Raw genomic sequence first — 13366 nt, 5'->3', positions numbered from 1 at the left:
GAGTCTTCCTATTTTTTGGATATCTTCTTTGCCGTTTAGGCTGTTGTCGAAGGAAGGGGACCAGGACACCAGTTGGTTCATCACAGGCCCTTCAGGTCCGGTCCAGTCCCGGTCCCTCAGGTCCTTCTGGTGTTTTGCAGAGAAAAGAAGAAACCTCACAACTTTATAAAAGCTGTAAAGCTCGCTATGTTTATTTACGACGCCAGACGCACACAGAGAAAATCCTCCTAAAAAGGCATGCGTAGCCTTGAAAATTTCAGACCTCTTTTTATTTCCCTTCTAAATGCATATGCATACAGTTTCACAATCAGTTCATACATATTCATTTTGCATGACACTTAGCACCAGTTCTTCTTTATCAAAGTAATTTCTAGGTCGGGGCAAATTGACCTCGTGGTCTTTTCTGTTTTTCTTTCTCTGTCTTCTTGCTGTCTCGGCATATGAGTTTTTCCTTCAGCTTTGGCTTCACAGACTTTTCACTGTTGTTAGACACTTCACTCAATTCAGGATGGATCCCTACTCTGTCTCACTGGTCCAGTTTATTGAAGAAAATATCAAACACTTATACAGCGAATAATAAGCTTATGAATATTCTGTAAGCCAAGCAATCTATTGGTTAAACTATAGCATTAACTCATCCACATTCCTTAGGGGTTACACTCTCTTTTCTCATGTCTCTTTCACTGTTTGTTATTATACTACAGCTAGGCCCAAGGACATGCTATAAACACAGATGCAGGACTTGGAATTAGCCACAGTTTTGTACTTTTCCGTTTTCTAGCAGCTAAATTCCCAACATCTCCCCTGTTTTTATTTTTTTTAAAAAAAAAGAGTTTTATGGGCTAACTGTTACACTATTTGCAACCCCAAAATCGACAATTTTAACAACTAAACAGTATTCTCAGCTAGTAAGGTTTCTCTCTTACAAGGGATCTAAGCCAGGAAAACAAACCAAAAAGGTTATCACTAATTATAAAACATGCTATACAACACATATAAAAAAGAATTCTATGTGTTACAAAACTCAGGTGTGCTAATATAATTCATAAAAATAAGCCAAAGGAAGTTTACTTTCTATTCTTAAACAGCAAATATATTAAAAAAAAAACCAGTTTTACTTATAAATGTTTCTGATTGTCTCTTTTAACTAGAGTTTCTCTAATGTTTACAACAACACTTTGCACACAAGTTATAAAATAAACGCCTATCATAAAAGCATAAATCTATCTAACATTACTTAAACTCAATAGCATTTAAACTTAAAATATTTAAACTTTAAATATTTTAATTTAGCAAAACTTAACATCACTTAAATTTAAAAAATCAGCTGATTTTAAATTTTATATAACATATTTCATAATTTTAATTTTAACAGAAAACTTTTGGTTAACAAAAGTTTGTTTGCCTATAATTATAATAAAAAAAAAGTGATATTTCAAAATGAATACCAAATGCTGTATGTTTTTGTTAATTATATGCTATTAAAAACCAAGTCTTTATTAACTAAAATTTAAAATTATTAATTATTTAAATTTTTATTTTATATTTTTATTATTACTTTATATTGTTATTATTATTTATTTTATTTTTTATTATTTTATTATTTATTTCATATTTTATTATTATTTATCATTATTTCATTTTATTATTTAATATTTTATTATTTTATTTATATTATTATTATGCCTTCTAAAGTGGCTTTGGAGTAGAAAACATCACTTTAAAAAACAAACATTTTCTTTGGATTCAGAGAAAGGAACAATTCTTATTTAAAAACAATTATATCATGCATTACCTTTTATATCAGTAATTCAATAAAACTCCTAATCTATACCAAAACTATTTTTTTAAATTCGAAATGTATATCACTCCTAATTTAGCTTTCAGGGCTTGAGCTAAAACCATGTCATCAGAAAACTCTGGGTTTCTCATTTTTTAATTCTTCTTTTAAGTTCTTTTCTTCTTGTGTATGTTTACTTTTGACTCTACAAGTCTACTATGAAGGTTATATGAAATACAGGAATATACAGGTTTCTTCTAGGAAACAGCAAAGCCACATTGCATACCACTGGAATAAAACACTGTTTGAGGTATAGCTATAGAAAAACTCCCCTGAATTCAGTACTCGCCTCCACATCCATCACATCCAAACAAAGCTCAAAAAACATAAAAAATACACTTATTACATTTCACTTTTATAATCACTTTAACCTGTTTTTAACATTTTTAAATTTTTCAAAATACAATTTTGAAGTCTGATGTTTTACTGACTAAGTTACTTTGGGCTTCTGATGTTTAAAGTCTGTAAGGAAAAACAAAAGTCCCTTTTAACACTTAGGTGAGAAACGTCCCGTTATCTTTTGGTGTCGCTTGTTTATTATCACTGGTCTCTTAATTGCAGTAGGAATCTTTCTCTTGTTGACAAGAGCCACATTTATTTACGCCTGTTAAGGTCTCACACTGAAGCTTTTGCTTGCTGCGGGTTGGAGGGAGAAGCACTCCCGTTGGAAAAAGCGCTCCGGTCCCGCGGCGCCTGTGTCGGAGGGGCCGACCCCCCCGCGCTGGGTGCGGTGCAGCGCGGCTTCCCCCGCTCACGGCCTCCATGGCTGCTGGGCTCCCCGTGCGGCTTCTCGGCGCCGCTTCCCCGGCGGCTCCTGCGGCGGCTCCCGCAGCAGCTGGCTCGGCTTCCGACGCGGCCCCCCGCGGCTGCGCTACCGCCGCTGCGCCCATGCCGACTTTGGAGTAGGACAGCCCGGCAGGCGTCCCGAACCGCGGTTGCTGCTTTGCATTCAGAAATATGCTGAAGCAGTGTGTAGTATATCACTTGCCATGGCTGGCTCAGTTTCTTTGCTGTTTTATCATCTTCTAACACTGCTTTCCGCAGTATATCCCCGGATTTTTTCCATTCTGAGAGTTCATAGACCGTATGAGGGTTAAGGAAAATTTCTTCAGCGTATCGTAGGCTAATAAAAAATTTATCCCCTTTATCTCTTTCCATTTTAGATACGCGGCTAATAACTTATATGCTGCTTGCCTTTTTCATACCTCTTTTTATTTTTCGTGAGCGCTCTTGCAGCTTTCCAGGCTCCGGCAGCACGTGGGTGGCTTGAGTCACTGATGTGAACCCCAAGGGTGCTTCAAAGATCCGGCACTGCCTCGGCTGCGAACGAGACCCAGCTCCAACTTCCTTGACCGTGGTGTGCTCTCTCCCCATTTTTCTTTTAGTCGAGACGAGAGGGGTCAGCGTTCAGGGTCACCATTATGTCGAAGGAAGGGGACCAGAACACCAGTTGGTTCATCACAGGCCCTTCGGGTCCGGTCCGGTCCCGGTCCCTCAGGTCCTTCTGGTCCAGTTTATTGAAGAATGTATCAAACACTTATACAGCAAATAATAAGCTTATGAATATTCTGTAAGCCAAGCAATTTATTGGTTAAACTATACCATGAACTCTTCCTCATTCCTTAGGGGTTACATCTCTCTTTTCTCATGTCTCTTTCACTATTTGTTATCCTACTACAGCTAGGCCCAAGGACCTAGCTGTAGTCCTGCACCTATCTTTGCAGGTGCAGGACTTGGAATTAGCCACGGTTTTGTAATTTTCCAGTCTCTAGCAGCTAAATTCCTAACACTGCCAGGTGCTTGTCCAACCAGGGTAGACACCAGCTTCTGGTGTGTGATTGATTGACAGCTGGGCCAATCAGGGCTGGATTAACATCACCCCCCCCCCCCCCCCGTATGATTGACAGCTCTGCCACGCCAGGCCTAGCGGCCGGGCTCTGTCCCACCACAAGCCAAGGCCTGACCCAGCCCTGGCCTCACACGGGCATTTCAAGCATCCCAAGGTGTCTTGGGACATCGATCTCATCCAGCCTCTGAAAGCTACCATGGTGACACTACAGAACCTCATGGAACCATGGGTCAGTTGTGACAATGCAGGTCCAAGGACACCACGGTGACACTACAGAACCTCATGGAATCAAGGAGACCATTGTGCAACTCAGGGGCCCTATGGATGCAAGGGTCAGTAATCAAACAGTGGGGCCCATAGAAACAAGGAACCATTGTGACAGCAGGGCCGCATGGAGCCAATGTGTCTCTGTTGGGGCTCATGAAACCAAGAAGCCATTGTGACATTGCAAGATTTCATGGAATCAAGGAGAACACTGCGACAGTGTGAGCACCCATAAAATCAAGGGAACATGGAACAGGTCTGCCTGGTTTGGACTCCTGGGGGCTGTCTGACAGGTTCCACTGAATTTGACATGTCAAGGGCCACTTCTCATCTGACTGTGAAGCACTGGGGCTCTGTGCATTCCTTCCTATAGAAAAGAACTGTCTTTCTTGTCTAGGCTCCCATGGCAGAAATTAGGATTTCTGCCTCTGTAATTCCCTATATCCATGGGTTTCTCCCTAACAAAATCTGCCAATACAGTCAGGTCTGGCTAGCCTCAGTCTCTGGTGACTGCCTCTCATCTGCTGCGGGGCTCTGTGCTTTCCTTCCTATGGAGACCACTTTGACACTGCAGGGTTTTGTGGAGCCAAAGGGCATAGTTACACTGTAGGAACTTGTGGAACCAAGGGGATCATTGTGACACTGTGAGTACCATGGATCCAAGGGGCCACTGTGACACTGTGTGGCCTCATGGAACCACGAACATCTTTGTGGTTCTGTTGGGCTGCATGGTCCCAAGGTGCCAGTGTGAAGTGCTGGGGCTCTGTGGCCCAGCAGAGGGGCCATTGATGCATTTCAGGGCCTCGGGGAGCCAAAGGGCCATTGTGATCCTGCAGGGCACCGTGTATCCATGAAGAGCATTGTGGCATTGCAAGGCCCCATGGATCATGGAGACCAGTGTGACATTGTGGGGCCACACAGAACCAAAGGGCCACTGTGACCCTGCAGGGCCTCATGTATGGAAGGGGGCCATTGTGACACTATGGGAAGTTGTGGAAATAAGGGGATCATTGTCGCACCACTGGAGCCCATGGAACCAAGGGGCCATGGTGACACAGAGGAGCTTCATGGAACCAATAAATCATTATGACACATGAGGCCTTGTGGAACCATGGAGACCATTAAGATCCTTAAGGACTTGTGTAACCAAGAAGCCATTATGACACCTGAGGGCATCATGGAAGCAAGAGAACCATTGTGACACTGCAGGGACCTGTGGAACCAAGGGAACATGAAATAGGTGTGGCTGCCTTGGTCTCCCAGGGGTCACCTGACAGGTCTGGCTGATCTTGGAATGTGGAAGGCCACTCCCATCTGCCCCGGAAATATTGGAGCTCTGGGCTTTTCTTTTTATGGAGAAGAACTGTCCATATTTTTCAGGCATCCATGGCCAAAAATTGGATTCCACCTCTAAATTTCTGTGTATCCAAGGATTTCTGAAGACAAAAGCTGCCCGGACAGACAGGTCTGGCTGGTCTTTGATTCCTGAGTGCCAGAACTCACCTGTTTTCCAAACACTGGAAACGGCTTTCTGCTTTTCTTTTTATGGAAGCAAAACATCTCTCTTCTCCAGGCACAAATGTCTGAAATTAGGATTCCACATCCATAATTTCAAATATCCAAGGGTTGCTCCAAGCAAACATGCCAGGACAGACAATTCAGGCTTGCCTTGGCCTCTGGTGGTTGCCATTCATCACCTCGTGAAACATGGGAGCTCCGTGGTTTCCTTTCTATGGAGACCAATATGACATTTGGGAGCCTTGTGAAATGAAGGGGCCATCGTGACACTGCAGAGCACCATGGATCCAAGGGACCATTGTGACACTGTAGAGCCTCATGGCACCAAGGACATCATTATGTCTCTGTTGGGCCATATGGTCCCAAGGGGCAGTGCAAATCAGCAGCGTGGCATTAGCCCAGCTGTAACTCAGAGTTAGTCAGATTTTACCTCAGAAGAACTAGGCATGAGTTCCAAGTCCTAGGAATCATTCTTTTAAATTAGGGTGAGCTTGAGAGTTCCCCCATAAGCCTTTAGTGTTGTTATGCTAAATTGTCCAAGTTCTACTCCACTATTGGTTTATTGGTTACTTGTTTCTTCTATATGGTTATTGTTCTAGTTTTCTACCCCCAAATGTCTATGTTGTTGCTTCCCCTTTGTCTCTGGTCTTAGGATGCTGCCCCTTGTGCTGTGCTGAACTTCTCAATAAACAATGTTTATTGTTTTTCACCCTGTTATTAAAGTTCTTTTAGGGCAACTGCATCGAACCCGCTCCTTTTCATTTTTGCCAACCTCGCCCTGAAGTCAGGGAACCAGAGAGGTTTGTCGCAGTCACATTGATTGTGACATTTGGCTCCCAAACAGGCACCATGACATTCAGGGCTCCCTGTTTCAGTCACGTCAGCTGGGGTTACCTGATGAATAAGCCAGTGCTCCCCAGGATTTTGGATTATGCTGAGCACTGTAGATTCATCATTGCATCAAGGGACGTTGTCCAGGATTGGCAGGGACAACAACGGTTTCACCTGCATAGGATTGCAGGTGGATTTGGGGACACACTAGACATTTATTGCCCATTTTGCCACTGTTTTTACAATATGCACCCAAGTCTCATAATTGATTTTGGGTGTTCCAGTGGCTCTTCCCCATGAGGCAGAGAAAGAGAAAAATGGGCAGCCAGATGTCCAAAGCAGAAAGGAGCATTTATGCATGCTTTAATTCTCACTGATCACAACATAATATTTTCAAAGAACAAATTAAAATCAATCACGAGGTGGATCATTAAAAATTTTCCAGACGCCTCTGCTGACAAAATCCATACCACTGAATTTTGGGACTCAGTGGGAGATAAACTGTACAACCTTTTGATCAAAAGGGACCACATTGCACCCCACACGCTCTCCATCTTTCACACCATCCTTGGGACCCTTGACCAGCAAGCAGTGTGTTGAAAACTCAATCCGATTGTCACTCCTAACTCAGGACCTCCCCTCAAACCTGCCTGTCTCAGACCTTCCATGATGGTCCAAGATGGGGATGGCCACGCGGTCTTGGAGGATCAAGCCCAGGAGATTCAAGATGGAAGGAGTCTGAATGTGGCACAGGAGCCCAACCATCCTCCCTCCATCTTGTCTCCTCCACTTCCTGCTACCACAACCTTCTCTTCTGCCCTGAACGAACCTCCAGGCTCCGTCCCTATGACTGCGGGTCGGGCTCCACTGTCAATCATTCCACCTTCACCCTGGGCCATGCCTCCAGAAGGCCAGCCTGGAAGTCCACCATCCTAAATCAAGGCCCTTCCTCCCCAACACCTGACAAAATAGCAGTGCCCTTTGCCTCACCCACCGGCAACGATATAACTCCATAATCAAAGATACTAAACCCAACTGTCACACTATTTCTAATTGAAATGTTTCTGCTCCAAGCTATTCTTCCTCCCCAGAAGACAGCTTGGATTCCCCAGAGCCACCTCACCCCTCAACCTCTGGACATCCCTAGGAAAGGATCTGGAAAGAAACAGTTAAGGAAGAAGACTGGCAAATAGTCTCAAAACTCCTCATTGCCCCTGTATGTTATGAAAGAAGGGGGCAGAATCCCAGGTTTCAGCCATTGGTTTATGGGAAAATCAAGAATTTGTGTAGGGCAGCTAAAGACCATAGGAAGGACTTACCGTCTTTTAATGGCCTAATGAGGGCCATGTTTACAGCGCATGCCTTAACCCCCTATCATTTAAAATGTATTATGACCATGTTGTTGTCACCTACAGAATACACCCTGTGGGAAGGGGGGTGGAAGTGTTTACTAAATCAATTACTAGCATACTATGCTAATAATGAGGCATGGGTGGAATTGACAATCAACCATCCAGTTGGAGAAGGACAACACAGCCTGCCAGATAATCAAGCAGCAGATATCTCCAGAGAAGTATTGGATGATATTGAAGAGATGGCTTTGAAAGCTTTAATCCAGGTATCGGATGGTAGCACCCCCAGTTTGGACTACCTTGGGTGGCTGCAGCTAAAGCTTTAGGACAATTAGACCATCTTGGGTGCCACTGGTAAGCAAACCAATGCTACCTCCCTCACACTGAGTGGCCTGCTCTCAGACATAGAGACCATCAGACATGCCACCTTGCAGAACAGCGATAGAGTTTTTACTCTGGGCACATGGGTATGACAGTGTAGACTCTGAGGATATGTGTTGCATGAACCTCTCCAGCCACAGCGAGTCAATCCACAAGAGCATTCAGGTACTGAAGGAAGGGTTCAAGAAGCTTCAAGTACAAAACAAAGAAGGGTTCAAAAAACTCTTCCAATCCAAGGGACTAAAGGGTTGGATGATGCTGAGCTAAAATAGGACTATTAATTATCTTAGTTGTTGTTGTTTGGTTGTTAATTGTCCCATGTTTCTTTGGATGCTTTTAGAAAGTCTTACAAAATTCTTTCTGTTCCATGTTTGTTGTAAAACAGAAAGGGGGAAGATACCCAACAGAGGATCCTCATGGACTCCTTGGAGAAGAGAATTGGAGACCAGGATGGCACAAAAAACTCTTGGGCACTCAGTGTGGAAAGGAAAATTCCTAAAAGTACCTAAAAGTATTCCTAAATCTATTAAGTACCTTAAAAACCTTGAGTACCTCAAGGCATTAATGAGCCCCACTGAGTGTCAGTACAAAGCTCTCAAGGGACTCATTAAAGCAGATAATTGGGGCATGATTTCACAAACTTCTCACAGAGTCTGTATCAAAAGGGAAACACCAAGTACCTTAAAATAACTGAAGTACCCTGAAGTATTAATGAGCCCCACTGTGTGTTGTTACTGACAAAGCCTCTCCAGGGAATAATTACAGCAGATAATTGGAGGCCATCATTGCACAAACCTCTCAGAGACTACAAGGCAAAAGCCAAACCCAAAGTCCTTTGAAAATCCTGCAGTCCCTTGGAGCATTAAGGAGCCCTCAGGGCCATTGCTGAGCAAGGCTCCCCAGGGACTCCTTCCAGCAGATCCTTGAGGCCACTGGGATGTGGGCTAGGGGGGGATGCTGAGGGCAGGCCAAGGGGCTGACAGTGCCCAGCCTGGCTGGGGCTGTGCCAGGAGGCCCCAGTGCCTCAGGACAAGGTGTCTCCTCCCAGCCCTTGGTGGCACAGACCCTGCTGTGCCCCACGGCACCAAGACTTGGCTTTTCTTTGTCCTCACCTGTCATCACTGCCTCCAGTTCTCTGCTCTGCCTGGGGCCTGGGGACACTTTCTCAGTTGTGTCCCTCAGTGAGACCCATTAAAAGTCCAAGAAAGTTTGGAGTTGGATTCTGACTTGGAGTTCTGGAGAGGTTTCTTCAGCTCCCTCTTAGGGACTGATGTTCAGGGCCTGAGCACAAAGCCCCAGAGGCTCATTAAAGTCCTTGTGCTGTGTCTGTCCTGCTGAGCTGGGCTGGGCTCCTGGCCCAGAGACAGCTCCTGGTAACCAAGAAGAGCTTCAAAAGCACATTTCTCTTGATGAGCAGCTCTTCTGCCAGCCCAGCAGGGCTGGGGCACTGCCTGCAGCCACCCCGGGAACAGCACAGAGGCACAGAGAGCTTCAATCAGTCAGGGCTGGGAAGGTGCTGAGAAGTGCCTGGGGCAGAATCACTGCCAGCCCTTGGCACAGGAACCTCTGGCTGCAGGACAATGCAGCTGTAGCTCCTGGAGCCATCTCCTAAAGCTGGAACATCCCAATGCCTACAGACCCTGTGAGTACATTCTCTGATTGTCTCTTGTGCACAGCAGCCAGGGGTGCCCAGGGCTGTCCTGCAGAGCAGGGTCCTGCAGCCCAGGGTGCTGGGGCATTGACTCTGCTGCCTGCCAGGGAAAGCTCTCAGCCAGCCCTGACAGCTGCTCCTAGCACTGGGGGACAAGATCTGGATGGGAGGAGACAGCTGGTAAGGCTTGGAAGTGTTCTCCTTGTGTGGTGAGGATGCTGCATTGTTCAGGACTGCTCCCAGCATGACATTTAACTCCAGAATGTTTCCAGATAGATTATAAAGGGAGCACAGCAATAAAGAGCCTGCATGAAAGGGGAAATCATGCTTTTTAGATCTACTGCTCTGAGTTGCCTGGACAGGAAATTGCACATGGATATTCACCTCTCAGTTCAGGCTGGGAAAAAGAAATCTCTCAGATGTCAATAAACCCGGCAGTAAGAGAAATGAGCACATTGCCCCTTAGAGGCAGTATCAGTGTCACTTTTCCAGCCTCCTCAGGGTTGCTCTGACTTTGCCTTCAGAGCCTGCAGAGCCAGAGCTGCCCCTGGGCAGTGCCACAGCTGGGAGGGATCTGCAGGGCAGAGCTGAGCCCCCAGGACTGGGCTGGGCTCTGGCAGCACTGGCAGGGCCCAGCCCTGTGCACATGGAAGCAGCTGCTGGCAGGGGACAGCTCCAGGCAGCAGAGCCCTGGGCATGCAGTGGGGGAAGAGTGCCCCCAGGCTAAGCTGGGATATTAAAAGTCCTCCCCAAACCCAACTATTCCACGATTACTTTTTTACAGATCCCCATGTGAAGACAACACAGGAGATGTCCAACAGCAGCTCCATCAGCCACTTCCTCCTGCTGGCATTGGCAGACACGCGGCAGCTGCAGCTCCTGCACTTCTGCCTCTTGCTGGGCATCTCCCTGGCTGCCCTCCTGGGCAACGGCCTCATCATCAGCGCCGTAGCCTGCAGCAGCCACCTGCACACGCCCATGTTCTTCTTCCTGCTCAACCTGGCCTTCACTGACCTGGGCTTCATCTGCACCACTGTCCCCAAAGCCATGCACAATTCCCTCTGGGACACCAGGAACATCTCCTACTCAGGATGTGCTGCACAGCTCTTTTTCTTTGCTTTTTTTATTTCAGCAGAGCTTTCCCTCCTGACCATCATGTGCTACGACCGCTACGTGTCCATCTGCAAACCCCTGCACTATGGGACCCTCCTGGGCAGCAGAGCTTGGGCCCACATGGCAGCAGCTGCCTGGGCCAGTGCCTTTCTCTATTCACTGATGCACATGGCCAATACATTTTCCTTGCCCCTGTGCCATGGCAATGCCCTGGGCCAGTTCTTCTGTGAAATCCCACAGATCCTCAAGCTCTCCTGCTCGGACACATTCCTGAGGGAATTTGGGCTTCTTGCTTTTAGTGCTTTCCTTTTCTTGGGTTGTTTTGTGTTCATTGTTTTCTCCTATGTGCAGATCTTCAGGGCTGTGCTGAGGATCCCCTCTGAGCAGGGACGGCAAAAAGCCTTTTCCACCTGCCTCCCTCACCTGGCTGTGGTCTCCTTGTACATCAGTACTGGATCATTTGCTCACCTTAAGCCCCTCTCCATGTCCTCCCCATCCCTGGATCTGGCCCTGTCAGTTCTGTACTCAGTGGTGCCTCCAGCCCTGAACCCCCTCATCTATAGCCTGAGGAACCAGGAGCTCAAAGATGCCCTGAGGAAAATGCTTTTCAGAAACAATTAACTCTCTTTTCTGCTCAGAACTTTCAGAATGTAACTTTTTACAATCTTGGTTTTTTTTTTTTTTTTTTCCTGTTTCGTTTTTTTTTCCAGTGGGACCTTTCCTTAATTTTTTTTTTCTAGTATAACAATGGTTTTTTTCTAAAAACACTATAGTATTTCTTTATAAAAAGCTCCTGGCAGCTTTGTCACTATCCTGCTGTGTGTCTGTGCTGTGACCTCAGGCAGGGCCAGGCCATGGGCACTGCTGGGACACAGCTGGGCTCCAGCACAGCAGCTCCAGCAGCAAAGGGCATCTCCTGAGGGCAGGGCAGGGAGGCTTTGCTCCCCTCCAGAGTCACTCTCAGTATTCTCAAGAGGCTCCTTGTGTTCCTTGTTCTCCCAGGGCTCAGTGTAATGAGATCAGGGTCTCAGTGGGGCCTTCAGGGGACTCAGGTCTGGGTCAGGTTTGCTTGTTGATGGCCAGTGCCTATCAGATGCTGAATGGTCTGTGCTGAACCTTCCTGGGGCGCTGCAGCTTGTGCCAGGGCTGATGGCAGGGGAAGGTTTGTCTGGAGGGCCTCGGGAGCTGTCAGGAGAGCACAGGGGACCTGCAGGGACAGTGTGTGCCAGGGAGCAGCAGGGAGTGGAGTTCTTTGGGCACTGGCCAGGGTGGGGTCACCCTGAGATCACGGACTGAATGTCTGCTGTGAGCCAGGAGAGCTCTGCAGCCCAGGGACTCAGCAGGCACAGTGAAAGGAGTCTGGGCACTGACTCCTCTGACCACAGGGAACTCCCCCAGGAGGATCCAGGGCAGCCTCGAGCCCCTCTGGCAGCCCTGGAACAAGGCAGACACCTCTGAGCCCCTCCATGGCCGCGCAGAGCCTGTGTGGGAGGGGGTCAGTGCAGGGAGCGCCATCTGCTGCCTCTGTGTGCCAGGCTGAGCAGCAGAGCCCAGCAGAGGCACCCAGGGCCCCGGGCAGCACAGCCTCCATGCTCTGCAGAGCAGCAGCCCCAGCTCAGGCTCTGGGGAGAAGGGCAGGGGCTACAGCAATGGCTGCTTGGGCCAGCACAGACATCTTCCCCTGGGAAGTGCTCTGGGGGCAGCTGGCATGGGCCAGTAGCAGAGCAGGAGCCCGTGGGGGTGCAGAGGAGCCCTGGCAAGACACTGCCCTGTCCCTGGGCCCACAGGAGCTGCCTGAGGAGCCCCGGGGCCAACTCTGCTGCTGTGCTGGGGAGTGGGGCTGGCCCTGGGACAGCAGGAGCTGCCCGAGCTGGGCATCTGCTGAGCATTCCAGACACAGAGTGGCTGTCCCTGACCTCAAGGGCCTCCAGTTCCTGCTTCCGGCCCAGACCTGACTCTGCTGCTCTCCTGGGCTGCGGCTAGAACAGGGAGGGGAAAAAAATGGAACCTTGTCCCCACGAGTCCCCATAGTGTCAGAATGGTCTCAGTGGTTCCATGAGGGCTCACAGTGTCACAACGGCCCCTTGGTTCCATAAGGCCCCACAGGGTCACCATGGTCGCCTGGTTACAGGAGGCCCTGCAGTGTCACAAGGGCTCCCTTGGTTCCATGGAGTCCACAGGGTCAGTTTTGCCAGTGGCCAGGGTCAGCACCAAAGACAGACAACAACTGAAGGAATTGTGTAATTTATATAATGCATGTCTGCAAAAAATTACAAAAGCATAAGCTCAGCAAAACACATACTCATTAGAAAACAATTACAAAAGCAGAAGCTCAGCAATGCACCCAACCATCCCCACCAAAGATTGCAGCAGTGATTAACAAAGATCCAGCAGCATTTACCCTCAGCCTTTACCATCCCCCAGACCCACACAGCAGCTGGGGAAGCTGTCACAGCCAAGGGCTACAGAGCCACTCCTGGGCACTGGGAATTCCTGCAGGTGCCTCCAGCCCCAGGTGAGGCTCCAACCCCGCTGGGAGAGGGCCCAGCTCTGACAGTGCTGAATGA

At 47.8% G+C, this 13366-nt stretch overlaps 1 protein-coding gene across 1 annotated transcript; it reads left to right on the top strand.

Annotated features, from left to right (window-relative positions):
• Positions 1 to 10496: 10496 nt before the first annotated feature.
• On the top strand, positions 10497 to 11420 carry LOC141731660 (olfactory receptor 14J1-like). The gene has a single exon (XM_074558072.1). It carries the CDS (start codon positions 10497 to 10499, stop codon positions 11418 to 11420), a length of 924 nt encoding a protein of 307 aa, XP_074414173.1.
• The last annotated feature ends 1946 nt before the right edge of the window (positions 11421 to 13366 follow it).

The sequence above is a fragment of the Zonotrichia albicollis genome, chromosome 24, assembly GCF_047830755.1.
Source record: "Zonotrichia albicollis isolate bZonAlb1 chromosome 24, bZonAlb1.hap1, whole genome shotgun sequence".
Taxonomy (NCBI): Eukaryota; Metazoa; Chordata; class Aves; order Passeriformes; family Passerellidae; genus Zonotrichia; species Zonotrichia albicollis.
This window is presented reverse-complemented; position numbering and strand designations above follow the sequence as displayed.